The sequence below is a fragment of the Aptenodytes patagonicus genome, chromosome 20 (assembly GCF_965638725.1).
Source record: "Aptenodytes patagonicus chromosome 20, bAptPat1.pri.cur, whole genome shotgun sequence".
Lineage (NCBI taxonomy): Eukaryota > Metazoa > Chordata > Aves > Sphenisciformes > Spheniscidae > Aptenodytes > Aptenodytes patagonicus.
In genome coordinates this window covers 1544335-1564806 of record NC_134968.1, presented here as the reverse complement: position 1 = coordinate 1564806, position 20472 = coordinate 1544335, and the positions used below count along the sequence as shown (strand labels likewise).

General features: G+C 72.8%; 3 protein-coding genes across 4 annotated transcripts; 1 reads left to right on the top strand and 2 right to left on the bottom strand.

Annotated features, from left to right (window-relative positions):
- Positions 1-947: 947 nt before the first annotated feature.
- On the bottom strand, positions 948-4731 carry PGAP3 (post-GPI attachment to proteins phospholipase 3). Its single transcript, XM_076356945.1, is given in 9 exon segments — positions 948-999; positions 1554-1754; positions 1853-1989; positions 2127-2188; positions 2364-2426; positions 2915-3067; positions 3146-3243; positions 4532-4703; positions 4705-4731. Coding segments are annotated over 9 exon segments (945 nt in total). The 3' UTR covers positions 948-967.
- Positions 4732-6503: 1772 nt separating this feature from the next.
- Positions 6504-17262, top strand: ERBB2 (erb-b2 receptor tyrosine kinase 2). Its single transcript, XM_076356936.1, is given in 30 exon segments — positions 6504-6567; positions 9459-9584; positions 9587-9609; positions 9697-9729; positions 9731-9875; positions 10171-10308; positions 10414-10482; positions 11028-11140; positions 11247-11388; positions 11481-11597; positions 12010-12018; positions 12021-12135; positions 12229-12302; positions 12382-12472; positions 12569-12768; positions 12862-12994; positions 13078-13168; positions 13263-13423; positions 13517-13564; positions 13699-13837; positions 13949-14071; positions 14155-14253; positions 14347-14532; positions 14630-14785; positions 14893-14968; positions 15064-15210; positions 15314-15411; positions 15512-15682; positions 15929-16202; positions 16308-17262. Coding segments are annotated over 29 exon segments (3624 nt in total). The 5' UTR covers positions 6504-6567; positions 9459-9475; the 3' UTR covers positions 16652-17262.
- On the bottom strand, positions 17257-20308 carry MIEN1 (migration and invasion enhancer 1). 2 transcript variants are annotated; one of them, XR_012996899.1, is made up of 5 exons: positions 20217-20308; positions 19477-19574; positions 18899-18975; positions 18253-18454; positions 17257-17434 (listed from the first exon to the last, which is right to left on the bottom strand). XR_012996899.1 is itself a non-coding variant. In XM_076356951.1 (4 exons), exons 1-4 carry the CDS (start codon positions 20306-20308, stop codon positions 18371-18373), a joined length of 351 nt encoding a protein of 116 aa, XP_076213066.1. In that variant the 3' UTR covers positions 17571-18370. The 2 variants fall into 2 exon arrangements, 1 of the variants encoding a protein (XP_076213066.1); XM_076356951.1 differs by lacking the exon at positions 17257-17434 and having other exon boundaries at positions 17571-18454.
- Positions 20309-20472: the final 164 nt, after the last annotated feature.

The window sequence follows — 20472 nt, the reverse complement described above, 5'->3', positions numbered from 1 at the left end:
TCCCTGGGGAGGGGGGCACCCATAGATCCTGGGGGGGGGGGGGGGCAGAGGGGAGGCTGTGGTGGGAGCTCAGGGCAGGGTGAGGATGGGGTGTGCAAGGGGGGGGGGTAGGGGGCACGTGGCGGGGGGGATATGGGGCACAAGCAGGGTGGGAAATGGGGTGCAGGACAGGGCAGATATGGGTTGCACCATGGGGTGACAGCAAGGGGAATGGGGCACACGGCGGGGGGGGGGGGGGGGGGCAGGGCAGGGCAGACACGGGGTGCAAGGTGGGGCTCGGCAGGGGTGGGGGGGGCACACAGAGCAGGGGGCAGGGTGGCCGGGCCCAGGGAAGAGGCGCAGGGGGGCGAGAGCCGGGCACGGCGCAGGTTGAACTCAGCTTTATTCACATCCCACAACACACTCGTGCGAGGTTGGGGGGGGGGGCACCCCCGGGGGGGGGGGGGGGGCACAGCCCCTCTGGCAGAGGCGGGGGCACCCCCAGCCCCAAGGCACCGCTCCAGCCCCACACATTACACCCCCCTGTCCCCCCCCCCCCCCCAAAAGCCAGCCAGCAGCCAGCAGGTCTGAGCAAGGCCCCCCCCCCGGCCCCCACATCCGTCGTCGTGTGTCCCCCCCCCCCGCCCCCGGCACCACGGGCCCCAGCAGCCATTGCCACCTCGCGGCTGCCGGGCTCCACGGCAGGGAGGGCCCCTGGCTCAGCACCGGCAGCCGGGGGGGACGGACACGGACACAGGACCGGGGTGGGGGACTCAGCTGCCCTCAGCCCCTATGCAACGGGCGGGGGGGGGCCCAGCCCCCCCTCTGCACCCCAGGGAGGGGAGATGGGGGGCACCGGGGGGGGGGGGGGGGGGGGCACATGGAGAGAAAAGCAAACCTCAGAAGGCAACTGGGGGAAGGAGCCCAGGGCCGGGGGAGGCCGGGGGGGCCGGGGGTTCACTTGGCACGAAGAGGTCGGAGTTGGCCTTCAGGAGGTAGAGGCTGTCGTCCACCAGGAAACTGTGGAGGGGGGGGGGGAAGATGTGGGGGCTGCGGGGGGGACCACAGCGCCGCAGCCCCACGGCCTTGGGGGGACACCCCCTCCGGCTGTCAGTGCTGGGTGGGGAGGCGGGGGGGGGGGCTCGGGGGAGCCCCAAAGCCCCCACTGAGCACAGCCAGACCCTGGGGGCCCTGGCGGGAAGCAGCGGGGTCCCTCCAGCACCCCACGGGCAAGAAGGGGGGCCCCCAGCACCCCAGTTTCAAGAGGTGAGCACTGAGAATCCCATGGACAAAAGGGGGGGCCCTTAAGCACCTCAGTTTCAAGAGAGGGGGCACCCAGCACCCTGTGGGCAAGAGCGGGGTCCCTAGCACCTCAGTTTCAAGGGTGGGACTCCCAGCACCCCATGGGAAACAGAGGGGCCTCCAGCACCCCAGTTTCAAGAGGGGGGCACTCAGCACCCTGTAGGAAAGACTGGGGCCCCCAGCACCCATATTTTAAGAGGGGGGCCCCCAGCACCCTGCAGGGAGGGGGTGCCACTCCACGCAGGGGGGGTGCCGGGGAGGGGGGCACTGACCTGTAGAAGAGGACGTTGAGGGGGATGGTGCCGATGTGCCAGAGCGCGTGGGCGTCCAGCACCCAGAAGAGGGGGGGAAGTCGAGGAGCTCCAGCAGCGCCAGTGCCTGCAGCAGCACCACGGCCGCGCACTTCCAGACGTGGGGCAGGCGCGGGCGGTTCCGCAGGCACCACCGCAGCCACCACGCCAGGTTGAGGAGCCCTGGGGAGGAGGAGAAGGGGGGGCAGAGGGAGAAGGGAGCACCTGCCGGCGGGCACGGCCCCCCCACCCGGCTCCAGCCCCCCTGGTCCCAGCCTCACCGATCGCCGCGTTTGCGGCCATGTTGTAGCCGTAGTCGAAGCGGACGAGGGTCAGGTAGGAGATGTGGCAGGCGAGGAAGAGGAGGAGGAAGGCCCTGAAGATGCTGATTAAGGCTGGCCGCTGCAGCCCCAGTGTCCTGGGGGAAGGGGGGAGTGGGGGCGAGGAGGAGGAGGAGGAGGAAGGAGTCGCTCACGGCCCCGGGGACCGGCCATCGCCGACATCCCCAGCGCCCTGCCCCACGGCTCGGTGCCCCACGGCGCCGGCGGGGCTCACCTGACGCAGCAGAGGTACACGGAGTGCAGGACGACGGCCGAAGCGCAGAAATAGTCCAGTTTCTGCGGGATCGGGGCTGGGTGAGCCGTGCCAGAAGCTCGAGGAGGGCCAGGGCACACAGCGCGCCCCCACCCCCCCCCCCACCCCGAGCAGGGCTGAACGACAGGACCCCAGCAGGGGTTTGGGGCCAGAGGGTGACGAACCCGCGGTCAGGCCGGCTCTGGGGGTGCCACTCACCTCTGTCACAGCCGTGTCCCTCGTGTGGAAAACGGTGGACCAGAACCAGGCGTTTAAGGAGACCTGCGTGAGGGGCGGAAACCCGGAGTTGGGGGCGGGGGGGGGGGGGGAAGAGGCTGAGCAGCCCCCGCTGCCAGCTAAGTGCCAGCTCCCCGGCTGGGTCACGTTCCCCCTCAGCAGCTCGTCAGCCTCATTAGGGAAGACGAGTGCCCCGAAAATTGGATGCGGAGGCGCCGGCGGCCGGGGCAGCGGCAGCAGCCGGAGCTGTGCGGGGTTTGCTGATCAGCTGGTTATTGAAAAGCCCTCGAGACTCCGCGCTCTGGCAGAGGATGCCCGGGAAGCGCTGCCGGCCCGGTGCGCCGGCCCGGTGCCGCTCTGCCAGCGCAGGCTGCGCCCCCCCCCCCCCCCAAAGCCCCCCGTTGTCCTGGGGGGGCCTTGTGACAAGGGGAGACCACGGGGGCTGAAAGAAGACCCCCCCCCCAAGACAGAGCAGCAAGGGCGTGGGTCGCAGCACAGCCCCCCGGGGAGGGGAAGGGGGTGTCACGGCTCACCCAGGCGAAGGCGACGCAGGTGGGGTACATGGGGGAGGCCGGGGGGACGGCGGCTTTGTAGCGCAGCAGCATGACGAAGCTGGCCAGGCCGTTGAGGAAGGAGGCGAAGGCGGAGGCCGGCTCCTGGAAGAACAGGAACCGCGAGAAGGGCCACTGCGAGGGAGAACGGCGGCCTCAGCGGGCGAAGGGGGAACCCCCCCGGCCTCCCCCCGACCCCCCCCCCCCGCTCACCTTGCCGTGGAACTGGGGCACCCTGTGGCCGCCCTGGACGTAGAGCCGCACCGTCAGCCACATGCACTCGTACTTGCAGTCGTCGCGGCAGGTCCAGCCTGCAGCCGGGGAGACGAGCGGTGGGAGGGGGCGGCTGGCACGGCCCCCTGCCCTGGCCACTGAGTCGTCCCCCCCCCCCCAGTCCCTCCCAGTATGGACCGTCAGGCAGCACGGTCAGACCACGACGGGAGCTGGGAGTGCCAGGGCCCAGCTCGGGTGAGGGGGCGCCGGGTGGGGTTCACCCCGCGCGGCTGGGGGACCCCCGCTGTGCTGGGCGCAGGCAGGCACCCGGGCCTTCCCCCAGTGGCTCCCAGCACCGTGGCCCAGCAACCCCCAGTACGGCCCAGTGTCCCCTCAAAATAGTCCGGTGACTCCCAAAATGGCCCAACAGAGGCCAGCACCTCCCCCAGCAAAGCCCAGTGGCCCCCGGTATGGCTCAGTGTCCCCCCAGAACGGGCCCAGTGACCCCCCCGGAATGGCCCAGCACCCCACACCACCACCCAGCGCCTCCCAGCATGACCCCAGAATGGCCCAATAGCCACCAGCGTGGCCCAGCGTCCACCGACACAGCCCAAGTGCCTCCCAGCACAGCCCCAGCACCGCCTCATGCCCCCCCCCCCAGCACAGCCCACTGACCCCCAGTACAGAACCAGCATGGCCCAGTGCCTCCCAGTACAGCCCAGCACCCCCCAAGCCTGGCCGCTGCTGGACCCAGTGCCCCCCAGCCCCGGCCCCAGTACGGCACAGCACCCCCCAGCCTGGCCTCAGGACAACCCAGTGCCCCCAGTCCATCCCAGGGCCCCCAGTCCAGCCCCACTCCATCCCAGTGCCCCCCAGTCCATCCCAGCACCCCCCAGCCTGGCCTCAGAACGACCCAATGCTCCCCAGTCCATCCTAGGACCCCCCAGCCCAGTGCCCCAGTTCATCCCAGGGCCCCCCAGCCCATCCCAGGGCCCCCCAGCCCGGCCCCAGTCCATCCCAGGACCCCCAGCCCATCCCAGGACTCCCCAGTCCATCCCAGGACCCCCCAGCCCATCCCAGGACTCCCAGCCCGGCCCAGGACCCCCCAGTCCATCCCAGGACCCCCCAGCCCATCCCAGGACTCCCCAGCCCATCCCAGACTCCCCAGTCCATCCCAGCACCCCCCAGCCCGGCCCAGGACCCCCCAGCCCATCCCAGGACCCCCCAGCCCCGCCCGCCCAGCAAGCCGGTGCGGAGGCGGGGCTTCTGTGAGGGGCGGGGCCTACGAGTGGGCGCGGTCTCCTCGAGGGGCGGGGCCTGCCAGCCTTGGGAGGCGCGGCCCAGCCCGGCGGCCATGGGCGCGGAGGGGAGGCGGGGGGGCGGTACCTGTCAGGCCCATGTAGAGCGGCTGGCGGGCGCGGAAGTGCCGCAGCGCCGCCCCCGAGCAGTTCTGCCGCTCGCAGCGGCCCAGGCACTCGCGGTACAGCGGCTCCCGGTCCCCCTGGGAGCCCCGGGCCGGGCCCGGCGCCGCCGCTGCCCCCAGAAGCAGCAGCAGCGCGGGCCCGCGCCGCGCCGCCGGCCGCCATCGCCGCCCGGCCCGGCCCCCCCCGCTTCCGGCCCACCCCGGAAACGGGGGAGGCGCGGGGCACCATGGGATATAGCGCCTCCGCCGGCCGCGGGGATGATGGGATACAGTCCCTCAGGGCGGGAGGCTCATGGGATATATCCCCCCCTCCCGGGCACCCTCCGCAGAGGATTGTGGGATATATCCCCCCTCCCGGGCACCCTCCGCAGAGGATTGTGGGATATGTCCCCCCCTCCGGGCGATCTCTGCAGAGGATTGTGGGATATATCCCCCCTCCGGGCACCCTCCGCAGAGGATGTGGGATATGTCCCGTTCCCCCCCCCCCCCCCCCCGGGCACAGAGCGTTCCGGGGGGGGGGCTGCTGGGCCCGGGGGGTGCGGGGACCTCGGCGGCCTGTGGGGCTCGGGGCCAGGCCAGGGCCTGGGGGCAGCGTGCCCTGGGCTGCCTCTGCCTCGGGGTGGGCCGTGCAGGCCCCGGCCGTGCGGGACCGCGGGCCGGGGGGCCAGGGGGTGAGGACCCCGAGGTGGCTGCCCTCCCATGGGGTGCCAATGGCTGGGAACGGGGGGACGGGGGGACGGACACACGTGCTGCCCCCAGCCCCGCTGTGCCGTTCCCCCGGGGCGGCCGCCGTCCTGGCTTGGGGTGGCGGTGACGGACCGAGCTCCCTGCTCCTGCCCCTGTGGAGCCGTCACCCCTGGGCAGAGGGGGGTCCCGGACCCCCGGCACTGGGGACCCCTTCTCCGGCCCAGCCGGGTGCCCGCTCCTTCCTCGGGGGCTGTGGGTGGTCGCGGTGACACGAGTGGAAGCACGGGATGGGGTGGCCAATGGGGACACGGTGGGAGAACCAGCCCCGGGCAGGGACCCTGCCCCGGCCCCCCGGCATGGCCGCTCCCGGCTGTGAGGCCCTGCTCTGCCTGGCTGGGGGGGTCCGGATGGGGCTGGGGTCTGTGGGGTCCCCACCACGGGCTGCGATGCTCCCAGGGGACCCCACATCCCAATCCCCCCCCCCGTGCACCCAGGGCAGCAGATGAAGGCTCACCAGTGGCTCGCGCCCAGGTTGGGGGACAAATGCCGGCTCCGGGCCACCTCACTGGGGACCCATCGAATGCTGCCAGGCTGTCCCCCTACCCCAGGACTGTCCCCCTACCCCAGGACTGTCTCTCGGTGCCAGGCCTGTCGTGTCCCCCTGTCCCCCCCCCGCCCCCTGGCACTGTCCTCATGTCCCCAGACCTGGGAGGGGCAGTACCGTTCCCTGCACCGGTGACAGTCACAGCCCCAGCGGGGCAGGTGAGGGGACGGGGACAGGGACGGGGCTCGTCCCCCCATCCGGGCGACCCCCACGGCGACGCCTCCACAGCTCCCCCTCCCTGCAGCCGGTGCGCCCCCCCCCCCCCCCCGCCGGGGCCGCGGCAGGACCCCGGGACAGGGGAGCACCGGGGCGGGGGGGGGAGCCCGCACCGAGCGGGGTGGCCGCAGCCCGGGGCAGCCCCCGGCTCCGGAGCGGGGGGGTGGGTGGGGGGGTGGGGTGTCCCCGGTGCTCCCGGGGAATGGGGGGGACCGAGGGGTCCGGGTCGGCGGGAGCGCGCGGGGGCGGCGGGAGCGCGCGCGGGGAGGGGGGCGCGCCCTCGCCCGGGGCCGGGGCCGGGAGCGCGGCGCGGCCCCGCGAGGCGGAGCCCGGGAACGGCGGGAGGCGGCGGCTCCGCACCGCAAACTTTCCCGGAGCGGCCGGCGGGGCCATGGGCCGCGGCCCGCGCTGAGCACCCATGATCCCCGCCGGAGGCTGCCTCTGCGCCGGGCTGCTGCTCGCCGCCCCTCTGCCCCGCCGCCGCCGCCGAAGGTGGGTCCGACCGGACCGGGACCGCGGGACACCGGGGGGGGGGGGGGACACCGGAGACCGAGGGGACACCGGGGACCGGGAGGACACCGGGCCGCGGGAGCGTCCCCCCCCCCCCCCCGCGGCGGCGGGACTTCGCGCAAAGTTTTGCACGGGAGCGACCGGCACCGGGGGGCACCGGGGAGGGTGGAGGGGCCGGGGAGCGCCGGGGAGGGGACCGGGGGGCAGCGGGCTGCGGGGTCCGGCGTGCCCGTGGGCTGTTCGGTCGAAAGTGGCGGGACCGTCCCTTCCCGATCCCCCCCCCGGTGCCCCCCCCCCCCCGGTTCTCCCCGCCGCGGGCACCGCGTCCCCGGCGGCCCCGCGCCGCGATCGCCCGCAGGGGCTGGGGGCCGGACTGGCTGGACTGGGAGGCGCTGGGCCGGACGGGGCTGCCCTGCCCGCTGCGCCCCGGCCCCCCCCGAGCGGGACGAGCCCCGGGTCCGCTGCCCCGGGAAGAGTTCGGGGGACCCGGTGCCTCCCCGAGCGGGACTCCCCGGCTGCAGCCGCTCCCAGGGCTCCGGTAACGCACGGGGAAGCGGGGACGGGGGGGGGGGGACACGACACCCCAACTTCCCGGGGTTCCCTTCCCGGAGGCACGGGGAGGTTTCGGGGCGCAGGGCGAGGGAGCCGCGGGGTGCTGGGGCAGGCGCGGTGCCCCACGGAGCGGGTGGGTGGGTGGGTGGGTGGGTGCGTCCCCGTCGCTCCATCCACATTCTCGACGTGCCGCACCCTGCCCAGCCCGGGGAGAGCGGCCGGGGGAGGGAGCAGGAGCAGGAGCAGGAGCAGGAGCAGGAGCAGGAGCAGCCTGGGCAGGAGCCCTGCCTGCGCTGCCGGCCCCGAGGCCTCGGCCGGGCACTCGGGGATGGGGCTGGCGGGGGACGGGGACAGCAGGGGACGGGGCTGGTGGCCCCAAGGTGGGCATCAGCAGCCCCAAAAGCGACCGGCAGGGTTTGACCCCGCTGCCTGCTCCGGGCCTGCCTGCTGCCTCCATGCAGCCCCGTGTTGGGGGGGGTGCAGGTCCAGCACCGGGGGGGGGGGGGGGGGGGGGGGGGGTTTGGGAAGCAAACGCCCGGTGGGGCTGAGCCGGTGCAGGGTCGTGGGGCAGGGACATGGGGACTTGCTGGGTGCCCTCCGTTCCTGGCACCCCACGGCTCGCCTCACTCAGAGGGTCTGTGCCAGGGGAGCTCTGGGCTGGGGACACACCAGCGTGTCCCCGCAGCCCCAACCCTGTCCCTGGGGCCGGATCCACGTGCCGGCTGGGAGGGGATGACCGGCAGCCCCAGCTCGGGGAGCACCGGAGCCGGGGCAGCCCCGTGGGCACGTGGCCGATGGGCTTTGCCAGACACTTCGGCGGCTGCCTGCAGGCAGACGGGGCGATCCGCGGTGGCACTGCCCGCCGGAGCGAGCCAGGCAGGATGGATCATTGTCTGCCTTCCCGGCGCCTGGCCGGGGACCCGGAGGAGCAGACAGGGCCCAAGGACCACGGGACGGAGCCGGGATCCCACCAGGATCTGGCCCTGCCGCTGCCGCTCGCCCGTCCCGCCTGCCCTTTGCCCTGGGACAGCCCGTGGCATCCTCTGCCCGTGCCGCAGGGCAGGTGGAGGGCAGACCTTGAGCTTTGGCTGCTGCCGCGACGGCGCAGTTTCCTCCCAGAGGGACGGGGGGACCTTCCACCGCACAGCCGAGGCCACTGCGGTGGGGTGAGAGCTGAACCCCAAATTTGGGGGGCTTCCCCCTCCCTGGCCGTGCCTGGGGGGGGGCGTCTCCCTGGCTCGGTGGCCCTGGAGCAGGCAGAGGAGGCTGCCAGCCTGGTCCCCCGGCCATGAGGCCGTGCAGGCAGCTGCCGGCACCGGGGGCTGTCACTCAGCCGTGGCGTGGCCGGCAGCCCTCCTCCAGCTGGGGACCAGGACGCCAAACCCCTGCCCTGGGCAGAGGGCAGGGCACAGCTGCCTGACCCCCGTGCGCCTCGGTGCCCCCCTGCCCCGTGCCCGGGGAGGGGACGGTGGCGGCTCAGGGCTGGTGGTGCTGGGGCCGATGCTGGGGCTGTGCCACGGCGGTGGCAGGGTCGGTGTCGGAGCCGGGCTGGGCTCTGGTGTGTGTGGGGGGGTCGTCCCGGTGTGGTGGCGGGGCGCCGGGGGCCGCGGGCGCGCCGGGGCTGGGCCGTGCCCGCCAGCCCTGCGTCACCGCTGCTCCCCAAACACGCCCGACCTGAAAAGGCGGTTCCTGCTGGGAGCGGGCGGCCGGGGGCCCTGTGCCACCCGCGGCCGTGACTCACCCGCCCGGCCCTGGGCCCAGGGCAGGCTCCTGCGCCCCCCCCCCCCCCCCCCCCCCACTGCACCCCCCGCCCGCCCTGATGCCCCGGGGATGGTCCCCTGGCCAGCAGCCCCCCGCGGGATGGGGCCGGCCAGGCTCTGGCAGCCGTCGCCGCTCAACAATCGGGTCTTGTCTCGGCATGGCCCCACCGCCGGCGTGGGCAGAACATTCCTGCCCGCGGCCCCCGCTCCGGCCCCCGGCACGGGCACGGCCAGGCCTGCGGGTCCCAGCCCGGCCCCCAGCAGCACCCGACGCCCACGGCGGGCATGGGGCGACGTCGGCCCCTGGCTGTTCCTCGTGCGGGGCCAGGGCTGGGTGCCAAAGCGGGAGCAGCTTCGCCGTGTGCCGGGGCGGGAGCCGGGGGAGCGGCGATCCAGGAAGCCCATCGGAAGCTGTTGGGAGCAGCCCCGGAGATAAACGGCCGCTGCCGGATCCGCGGCATTTCCTGCGGAGGCTGGTGCCACCGGTGGCTCGGTTTCCCCATGGGGGCGAGGACGGGCCAGGCGAGGGGACCCGCTGAGCTCCCCGCTCCGTCCCCGCAGTCTGCACGGGGACCGACATGAAGCTGCTGCGTCCCTCCAGCCCCGAGAGCCACTACGAGACCCTGCGGCACCTCTACCAGGGCTGCCAGGTGGTGCAGGGCAACCTGGAGCTCACCTACCTGCCCCCGACGCCGACACCGCCTTCCTCAAGGTGCACAGCGGGGGGGGGGGGGAAGCACCCCGGGGAGGGCACGGCAGGGATCCGGCCGGCCCCTCACCCCCAACCCCCTGTCCCCAGGACATCAAGGAGGTGGTGCTGATCGCGGAGAACCAATGTGAGCCGGCTGGAGCTGCAGAGCCTGCGCATCATCCGGGGGACGCAGCTCTTCCAGGACCATTACGCCTTGGCCGTGGTGGGCAACGCCGGCCCCGCCGGCACGCCGGGGCTGCGCCAGCTCGGCATGCGGCACCTCACAGGTCAGGGACCCCCCCCCCCCCTCCTCCCCAGGGTGGTCGCTCGTGGACCGGGGTGCTCAGGGCTGTGGCTTGCTGCTCCTGGGGCTGGGAGCTGCCAGGTCCTGCTGGGTCCTGCCTGGGGTGGGTGCACAGGGCTGCTGGCCCTGCCCGGTCCCTGCCCGGGACTGGGTGTCCCCATGGGGCTGCAGGTCCCCCCCCCCCATCCAGGGCTGGGTGTCCCCGTGGGGTGGGAGGTCCCTGCCCAGGGCTGGGTGTCCCCATGGGGCTGCTGACCCCCCCCCCCGTCTCTGCACAGAGATCCTGAAGGGAGGGGTGCGCATCGAGAGGAACCCCCAGCTCTGCTTCCAGGAGACCATCCTCTGGTCTGACATCTTCCACCGGCACAACGAGCTCCGCAGCGAGACCCGGGTGGAGAGCACCCGCAGCCGCAGCTGTGAGCACCGGGACCCTGGCGGGGGGGGTGGGTTGTACCCAGGGAGGGGGTCCGGGGGTTGCCGGCCCCCACGGCATCGCCCGCTCACAGCTTCCCCCGGCGCAGGTCCCGATTGCCAGGCGCTGTGTGCCGAGGGGCACTGCTGGGGCGAGGGGCCGCAGGACTGCCAGACGCGTGAGTATGGGGCCTGCAGCCAGCCCTGCCCCCCCCCCCAAGGACCCCCAAAGCCCCTGCCCCACGGGGCCCTCCAAAATGGGGACCACCCCCTCCCTCTGCATGTTCCTGCCCCATAGATCCCTACTCGCTACCTAAATCCTGGCCCCAGAGACCCCCCCTGGACCTCCCACTTGCCTGCCCCCCCCAACTCCCTGCCCCCGGGCTCCCCAAAATGCCTGCTGTGGAGACCTCCACTTGTCCCCCCAGTCTCTGCCCCTTCGACCCCTACTTGGCACCCAAATCACTGCCCCAGAGACCCCTAAAATCCCTGCCCTGGGGGCCTCCACTTACCCCCCCCCAATCCCTGCCCTGGGGATCCTCACCCCCACAGATCCCTGCCCCACCGCCCCCCACTTGGCACCCAAATCCCCGCCCCACGGACCCCCACTTGCCCCCACAGATCCCTGCCCTGGGAACCCACCTGGGGAGGGAGCCGGCAGGGTCCCCATCCCCACCGCGTCCCTCTTCCCCCCCCCCCACCCCCCCCACCCCTCACCCCGCAGTGACCAACAGCATCTGCCACGGCTGCCCACGCTGCAAGGGCACGAAGCCGACGGACTGCTGCCACGAGCAGTGCGCCGCCGGCTGCACCGGCCCCAAGCACTCCGACTGCCTGGTGCGCACCGGGGACGGGTTCGGGAGGGGGGGGGGGGGGGGGTGGTGTGTGGTCCTGGGGAGGGGATGCCGGGGTCTCACGCCAGCCGTCGTCCCCCCCCCCACAGGCGTGCCTGAACTTCAACCGGAGTGGGATCTGCGAGCTGCACTGTCCCCCTCTCGTCATCTACAACTCGGACACCTTCGAGTCGGTGCCCAACCGTGACGGGCGCTACACCTTCGGCGCCAGCTGCGTCAGCCAGTGTCCCTGTGAGTACTGCGCCGTCGGGGGGAGGGGGGGGGGGGGTGTCCGGTGCCAAGCTGCCGAGGCCCTGACATGGCCCCCCCCCCTCGTCCCCCAGATAATTACCTGGCGACGGAGGTGGGGTCCTGCACCCTCGTGTGCCCCCAGAACAGCCAGGAGGTCACCGTCAACAACGTCCAGAAGTGCGAGAAGTGCAGCAAGCCCTGTCCAGAGGGTGAGCAGCATCCCCGGCGCCGGGGGGGGGAGCTCTGGGGACCCCAGGGGTGCGCGGGGGGTGCTGACGGCACCGGGGGGGGGGGGGAGCTCTGGGGACCCCAGGGGTGCGCGGGGGGTGCTGACGGCGCCAGGGGGGCGGGGGGAGCTCTGGGGACCCCAGGGGTGCGCGGGGGGTGCTGACGGCGCCGGGGGGGGAGCTCTGGGGACCCCAGGGGTGCGCGGGGGGTGCTGACGGCGCCGGGGGGGGGGGGGGAGCTCTGGGGACCCCAGGGGTGCGCGGGGGGTGCTGACCATGCCCGGGGGGGGGGGGGTGTCCCTCCACAGCTGGCAGGGCGGGAGCAGCAAGTGTTTTGGGGGTAGCGGGGGTCCTGGTGGAGCACCCCAGCTCTGCTGTGCCCCCCCCCCCCCAGTGTGCTACGGCTGGGAGTGGATTTCCTCAAGGGTGTCCGCGCCGTGAACGCCTCCAACATCCAGCACTTCACCGGCTGCACCAAGATCTTCGGCAGCCTGGCCTTCCTGCCCGAGACCTTCGCCGGGTAAGCGCCTCCCCGAGTCCGTGGGCAGCCACCGGGACCCCTGCCAGGACCACACCCCCCCCCCCCCCACAACTTCCCTCCCGTCCCTGGCAGGGACCCCAGCACCAACACGCCGCCCCTGGACCCCAAACTGCTGCGGATCTTCGAGAGCCTGGAGGAGCTGACGGGTGAGAGCCGGGGGGGGAGCTGGGTGCCGGGGGCTGCAGCCAGGGCGGGCACAGGGTGGTGATGCTTGGCTCCCCACAGGCTTCCTCTACATCGCCGCCTGGCCGCCCGGCCTGCAGGACCTGGGCGTCTTCCAAAACCTGCGCGTCATCCGGGGCCGCGTGCTGCACAAGTGAGCAGGGACGGGGACACGGAGGGGGCGGGGGGGGGGGGATGGATGCGGGGACACGGGAGGTCCGCACGCGCTCACCCGGCCGTGTCTCGGCAGCGGTGCCTACTCGCTGACGCTGCGGGACCTGGCGGTGCAGGCGCTGGGGCTCCGCGCCCTGCGGGAGATCAGCAGCGGGATGGTGCTCGTCCACCACAACCCCCAGCTCTGCTTCCTCCAGAAGGTGCCCTGGGGCAGCATCTTCCGCAACCCCCGCCAGCGCCTCTTCCAGACCCACAACAAGCCCCCCGAGCAGTGCGGTAAGCAGCACCCATGGGGGACGGGGCTGGGGACGGGGCTGGGGACGGGGGAGCCGGCGGACCCCCTTGGTTGCTCACGGTGCCCCCCTGCAGAGAGCGAGGGGCTGGTCTGCTTCCACCTCTGCGCCCACGGGCACTGCTGGGGCCCCGGCCCGACCCAGTGCGTCGCCTGCGAGCGGTTCCTGCGCGGCCAGGAGTGCGTCGCCTCCTGCAACCTGCTGGACGGGTAAGCGGTTGAGCCCCCTGTGTGTGTGGGGGGGGTGCGGGATCCCTTCCCCACGCCCACCCCACGGTCCCTTCGCCCCGCAGAGCCATCCGGGAGCACGCCAACGGGACGCGGTGCCTGCCCTGCCACCCCGAGTGCCAGCCCCAGAACGGCACCGAAACCTGCTTCGGATCGGTGAGGATGGGGGGACATGGGAGGGGGACACGGGGGTGCAGCCCTGGACGCCTGGGGTCCCTCACACCACACACCACACCCCCCCCCGCTGCAGGAGGCAGACCAGTGCGTGGCTTGCGCCCACTACAAGGACGCGCAGCAGTGCGTGCGGCGGTGCCCCAGCGGGGTGAAGGCGGACGCCTCCTTCGTGCCCGTCTGGAAGTACCCGGACGAAGACGGCGTCTGCCAGCTCTGCCCCACCAACTGCACCCATTCGTGAGTCGGCGGGCGGGTCCGGCCAGGCACGGGCAGGGGGTTGGGGGGGGGGGGGGCTGCTGACAGGGGGGCTGCTGCACACTGTGTCCCCAGGTGCACGATCCGGGACGAGGACGGCTGTCCCGTGGACCAGAAGCCCAGGTACGAGCTGGGGTGCCCTGTGCCACCCTGACCCCCACCCTTCTGAGAGCTGGGGGGGGGGGGGGGGGCTCCTCCAGCCAGGACCCCCACCCTGTCACCATCTCCCCCGCCCCCGGTCACCTCCTGTCCCACAGCCAGGTGACGTCCATCATCGCCGGCGTGGTGGGGGCTCTGCTGGTCGTCGTCCTCCTGCTCATCACTGTCATCTGCGTCAAGCGCCGGCGGCAGCAGGAGCGGAAGCACACCATGCGGCGCCTGCTGCAGGAGACCGAGGTGGGAACGCCGGGACCCGCAGGCTCTCCTGGAGAGGGGATGGACCCCCCCAGCGCCGGGGGGGTGCCCAGAGCCCGGCCCCGGCCCCCCTCACCCGTCTGTGTCCTGCAGCTGGTGGAGCCGCTGACGCCCAGCGGAGCCCTCCCCAACCAGGCCCAGATGCGGATCCTCAAGGAGACGGAGCTCAAGAAAGTGAAGGTCTTGGGCTCCGGCGCTTTCGGCACCGTCTACAAGGTGAGGGGTGGGGGGGGCGCTGCCAGTGGGCTGGGACCCTCCCCGCTCCGCGCCCCCTCACCCGTGTTTCCCCCCCTCCCCAGGGCATCTGGATCCCCGACGGGGAGAGCGTGAAGATCCCGGTGGCCATCAAGGTCTTGCGGGAGAACACGTCACCCAAAGCCAACAAGGAGATCCTGGACGTGAGTGTGCCATCGGTGCCGGCGGGCGAGCGGTGCCGGCGGCAGCCCCTGCCCAGCCTGACCGCCCCCCCCCCCCCCCCCCCCTGCCCGCAGGAGGCCTACGTGATGGCAGGGGTGGGCAGCCCCTACGTGTCCCGGCTGCTGGGCATCTGCCTGACCTCCACGGTGCAGCTGGTGACGCAGCTGATGCCCTACGGCTGCCTCCTGGACTACGTGCGGGAGAACAAGGACCGCATCGGCTCCCAGGACCTGCTCAACTGGTGTGTGCAGATCGCCAAGGTAGGACGGGGGGTCCGGGGGGTCCAGGGAGACCTGGGGGGGGGACGGGACACGGTGGGGGGGGGGCTGGGGCCAGCCTGACGTGCGCCGCCCCCAGGGGATGAGTTACCTGGAGGAGGTGCGGCTGGTGCACCGGGACCTGGCCGCTCGCAACGTCCTCGTCAAGAGCCCCAACCACGTCAAGATCACCGACTTCGGGCTGGCCCGGCTGCTCGACATCGACGAGACCGAGTACCACGCTGACGGCGGCAAGGTGGGGCTTGGGGAACGCGGGGACAGAGTGGTGGGGAACACGATGCTCCCCCTCGGGGACAACCACCCCCCCCAGTCCTGCTCACCTCTCCGTCCTCCCTGTCCCAGGTCCCCATCAAGTGGATGGCGCTGGAGTCCATCCTCCGCCGGCGCTTCACGCACCAGAGCGATGTCTGGAGCTACGGTACGTCGGGGCGGCCCCATCCCCGGGCTCGGCGCCAGGGAGGGGTGCGCGGGGGGGGCCCGGGGCACCCCTCACCCCCGTCCCCGTCCCCCCAGGCGTCACCGTGTGGGAGCTGATGACCTTCGGGGCGAAGCCCTACGACGGGATCCCCGCCCGGGAGATCCCCGACCTGCTGGAGAAGGGCGAGAGGCTGCCGCAGCCACCCATCTGCACCATCGACGTCTACATGATCATGGTGAAATGTACGTCAGGGGCAGGGGTGGGGGGACAAGGACACGGCACAGGGACGGGGGCGGCGTGGTGGCACCTCGCTCCCGGCCCTGACGGCGCCCGGCTCTGCCCCAGGCTGGATGATCGACTCCGAGTGCCGGCCCAAATTTCGGGAGCTGGTCACCGAGTTCTCCCGCATGGCCCGGGACCCCCAGCGCTTCGTGGTCATCCAGGTACTCAGGTCCCTGGGGGCCCTGTGTCCCCCCCCCCCCCGTCCCCCCCCCCCCTGCCAGCACCCCGGTGCGGGCACTGACCGCTGCCCTCGCCCCCCAGAACGACATGGTCGGGCTACCCGGCTCCATCGACAGCACCTTCTACCGGGCCCTGCTCGAGGAGGAGGACATGGACAACCTGGTGGACGCCGAGGAATACCTGGTCCCTCACCAGGGCTTCTTCAGCGCCGAGACCTCCACCATCTACCGCAGCCGCATCTCCTCCACACGGGTAGGTGGGCCGGGGGGGGGGGGGGGGAGCCAGGCAGGACCCCCCCCCCCCTGCTTTCCTGGAGGAGGTGTGGGGTGACCCAGTGCCGGGGCAGCCCGGGGCAAGGCTGCAGCCACGTCTCTGCCGGGGGGATGTGGGGTGCAAAGCTCCCCCCCCGCGCTTGCCCAGGGGACCTGTCTGCGGGCACCGGGTCTGGCTCCTCGGGGTGGGCTGCAAACACCCGACTCTGCCCTCTCCTGCACCTAGAGCACGGCGGAGACCCCGGCCGACGCGGAGGAAGGTGGGGGCTTGGCCGCCTTCCCCTTCGCCCCCCAGGGCCTGGCGGAGGGGCCGGAGGGCCCCGTGCCGGAGGTGCCGGAGGGGGACGGCGGGGCCAAGGCGGCCCTGCAGAGCCCGTCGGCGCGGGAGCCTGGCACCCTGCCGCGGTACAGCGAGGATCCCACCGGGATGTCGGCCGAGGAGAGCGAGGGCCTGGACCCCGAGGCCTTCACCGCACCGGCCCCCCGCACGGCCATGCCAGGTAGGGAGGGGCCGGCTGAGCGTGGAACCCTCCCTGGGGGCTGCCTGCCCACCCCGTCACCCAGCCCGGCCACGGTGGCCCCTGACGCATCCCTCCTCCCCGCAGAGTACGTGAATCAGGCTGGGGAGCGGCGGTCCCCGCCCCGGCACCCCCGCGCGCCCCCGTCCCCGCCAGACAAGCCCAAGGGGCACCAGGGTAAGAATGGGCTCATCAAGGAAACCAAGCACCCCTTCCCGGGGCCCTTCGGCCACGCCGTGGAGAACCCCGAGTACCTGGCCCCCCCCGGGCCGCCCGCCCCCGGCCCCTTCAGCCAGGCCTTCGACAACCCCTACTACTGGAACCAGGACCCCCCCAAGGCCGGCGGCCCCGAGGGAGGCCCCGGCACGACGCCCACGGCTGAGAACCCCGAGTACCTCGGCCTGGCCGGCCCCGACGACGCAGCCGCGTAGGGCCGGGCCATGGAGAGAGACACCACCAGCCCCCCCTCCTCCCCCCAAAAAACTTCGCCGAGGCAGCTTGGGGAGGGCCGGCACAGTGAGCCACGGACACGGGGCCGGCGGCCGTCCCCTCTGCCTGGTGGCGTCCGCGCTAACGCCACGGGGGCGACGCCGGCCACAGAGGGCTGGGAGAGGCCAGGACGCTGTGGGACAGCGCGGCAGCACAGGTGGGGACAGAGAGGGGTCACCCTTCGTGCCAGCCGCTGCTCCGGGCACCCCCAGAGCTGGGCACCGGCAGGGGCGACCCACAAGCTGCGCTGAGCCGGATGGTGCTCAGACTGACCGGGAGCCGCCCGGGGAGCTCGGCCCCAGCGCGGCACAGAGGAGGACAGCCCGCCACCATCACCCCAAAGGCTCCTCCGCCACCAACCACCTCTCCAGGGCTGTCCCGGTCCAGCTCATCCCGTGAACATCACCGCCGCCCTCCTCCCCTGGCGCCCCAGCTGCGCCGGGACACACGGACTTGCACTGAGAGCAGGCGGATGCCGGGCTTGCGTCCCGGCTCCTCCTGGATTCTTTTGAAGCTGACTGTATCGCACCAAGATGTATATTTGATAATTGTACATTGGGGTTTTTTTTTTTTTTTTCCTACTCTCCTTGTCTGCGTGGTTCCCCCTTCTCCGTCGCTGGCGCACGGGAGCCGGCTCCGTCTCCCGGGGACCATCGTGTCCCTTCCCTCCTGGCCTCGGCTGCCAGCACCACCCGAGGAGGCAGCGAAGGGCAGGACCCGCTTACCTGGAGGGTAAAAGTCCTGATCCCACCTGACCGCCGGCCAAGGGCAGGGCAGGCAGGAGACGGGACCCGATCCAACCCCGCTTTTGCGCCTCGGTGCCCGTGTCCCACCCCCGTGCTCCAGGGACACGAGAGGGGCCGCGTTCTCCTCTGTCCTTTATTCAGCACCGGGCCGTTGGGTTTATACACAGTATAGAATAAATAGGGGGCCCCTCCGCCGGCTCGGCTGCCCCGTGGCGAAGGGCAGAGTCATTACAGGTGGAAAGCGAGAGCCGAGAGCCTGAGGACGGGGAGGTGGGGGAAGCTCACGGCTATTAAACAAACCTCTTGGCCGTGGGGACGGAGCCGAGCCGGGGTTCCCATGCCCGGCCGGGGCAGCCGGTCCCCGCTGCCCTCGCACCGGTTTAAACAGTGACAGGAGAGGCTTTAATCATTAACGAATCACGCTAAAGTTTACAGCGAGTGGTTTCTGCTCTGCGTTAACCTGCTGGGAGATCCGGAGCTGCAAAGTCCCCTCCAACGCCCAGCCTGACTCCCCTGAGGGCTGGGCAGAGCATTTGCGGGGGGGGGCGGGGGGGGGCTCCCAAGCCCCCAGCGGCTGAGGGAGGGGGGAGAGCCCCCCCTGCGCTGCTGGGCGCTGGGGCGGGGGGGAAGCAAAGGCGGGCAGGGGAGCCGCCCCACGCCACAGCTACACCCCACGGTGGGTCAAGCATGGCGGGGACGCGACCCGAAGGGACGGGCCAGAACGGCCTCCAGTGACACCAGTACCACAGCTCTGCCCATCCCAGCTCTCGCCCCCAGTTCCCCGGGAGGCTCCTTACGCTCTCGCATTCCCCCGACGTCCCCAATCTCCCCCGGGGCGTGCAGGAAGCTAACGAAGGCGGCGAGGGGGCCGGGAGCTGGCTGCCGGGCGCTGGGAGATCCCAGCTGGGCGCTGGGCTACAGGATGACGCAGGGGGGGCGGCTGTTGGTGATTTTCTCCAGCGGTTCCCCGTTCCTCGCTCTGCGAATCGCTTCGATCAGCTGAGGAGACAAAGGGGAGGGGGTCGCGCTCCGGGCCGGCCTCGCCGCGAGGTCTGGTGGGGGAAGGAGCGTTCGGGGAGGGGGGACGCAGCGGTCGGGAGCGCTTGGACACGACACGTGGAGGTCAGGCAGCGCCACAGGCCCAAATCACGGCCACGCCGAGGCAGGAGCTCCAGGAACCGTCCCCGCTCTCCCCAGACGAGCGGCGGCTCAGGCTCGCACCGTACCGCAGCAGGACCTGGCGCGGGTCCCGGCAGGGTGGCAGGAAGGGGAACAACGCCCGACGGGATCGTGAGGCGTCGCCAGAGCTCGGGCAGAGCTGGTGAGTGATGAAACGGAGACGTCGAGGGAGAAACCGGTCACAGGGGAGCTGCCTGCACAAACGAACCTCCCCGCGGCCACCAGCCTGGCTGACGCAAGGACCCTGCGGGGCCGGATACTTACGTCCTTCTCGTAGGGAAAGCCTCCGTTCTCCAGCTTGGAGAAGACCAGCTGCCCGTTGATCTCAATCTCGAAGGCACCTTAAAAGCACACGGGGCCGAGCCGTAAGCCGTGCTCCCGCCCTGCCCGGTGCTGCCAACCCCCATGCCCGTCCTGCGGCCGTTCCTGCCACACCGACCCCCAGCACGAGCGTCCGGGGGGCAGAAACGCCGCGGTGGTACCCCCAGACTCGCCAGGCCGTACCCCCGGCGGCAGGACCGGGCTGGCAGAGCACACGGTGCACCCCTGGAGAGCTCGGGGGGCTGCTGGCAGACCCCCAGGCTCCAGAGTCTCCGCCCCCCCCCGCCCCGAGACCTCGGTGAGGGGCAGCCCCTGCGATGCGCAGTGCTCAGGCAAGCGAGGCACAACCCCCCCAGCCTCAGTGCAAGGTTTACACCAGCTCAGGCCCCCCGCCCTCCCCAAAGACAGGGGTGACGCCCAGCACCGCAGCGGGGGCAGGCCGGGGTCGCCCCAACCGCGGTGCACCCCAGCAGCGACCCCTGCACGGCGCCGGCCGCAGCAGGGCTGTCGCGGGCCCTTACCCGTGCCCCCCAGCCGGGACTCGATCTCGATGTCGGGGTACTCCTCCTTCACGGCGCTCGCCAGCTCCTGGTACGTGGGCTCGAAGCCGCAGGGCTCGCTGGGTGCAGGGAGAAGCGGGTGAGAGCTGGGGCCTCGGCGCGGGGAGCCCCCCACAGCACCCCTCGCCCAGGCACTCCCCGTCCAACCCCGCCCCAAACTAAGGAGCCCCCCAGCAGCCGCCTCCCCTGCCACCGCCTGCATCCCCAAGCCCCGCACCCTGCACGATAGCCCCCCCCACCCCCTGCACCCCCAAATCCCCATCCCCTAAACCCTCCTACCCCCCGGCACCCCCTCACTCATCCCCACAAGCCCCCCAGCTCCTACACTACCCCAGCTCCCTACCCCCCTCAGCGTCCCCCGTCCCCCTATGACCCACCTACTCCTCTGCACCCCGACTCCCCCCCACCCCTGCAGAGCCCCCCCCGTCCCCCTCCTCGGCCCCCCCTTTGCCCCCCAGACCCCCACGTGCCTGAAAGCCCCCCCCAGCACCCCGCACGCCCCGTCCCAGTTCCCCCGGTTGCTGCCCCCGGCAGCCCAGTGTCCCCTTCCCCCGCACCCTCCCACCCCACTGCCCCCTCCGGGTCCCTCACACGCCCGAAGGCCCCTCGGCCCCCCCCCCGCTCCCCCCGGTTCTTCGCCCCCCCCCGCAGGCGGCGAGGCGGCACCGGGGGAAGGAGCCCGGGCCCGGCGCGGCGCTCACCAGTACTCCACCACGATGCGGACCCGCCGCTCGGCCTCGGCGTCGGCGTCAGCCCCGGCCGCCGCCGCCGCCGCCTCGGCCCCGCCGCTCATCGCCGCCGGTCCCGCCGCCCGCCCGCCGGCCGCTTCCGGGTGCCGCCACGTGACGCGGCGCTTCCGGCCGCGCGGCACCGCTCCTCTCGTCTGCTCCGGGCGGGCCGCGCCGCGCCACCTGCTGGCGGGAGGAGCGCGCAGCGGCGGGGCCGCCCCCGCCCGCC

Excerpts from the sequence above, each read along its gene's own strand:
- MIEN1 (XM_076356951.1), bottom strand. The coding sequence starts at position 20,308 with ATGAGCGGCGGGGCCGAGGCGGCGGCGGCGGCGGCCGGGGCTGACGCC. Across the intron at positions 18,976-19,476 it reads GTCCCGGCTGGGGGGCACGG|GTGCCTTCGAGATTGAGATC; the intron begins GTAAGGGCCCGC and ends TGTGCTTTTAAG. Across the intron at positions 18,455-18,898 it reads GCTTTCCCTACGAGAAGGAC|CTGATCGAAGCGATTCGCAG; the intron begins GTAAGTATCCGG and ends TTGTCTCCTCAG.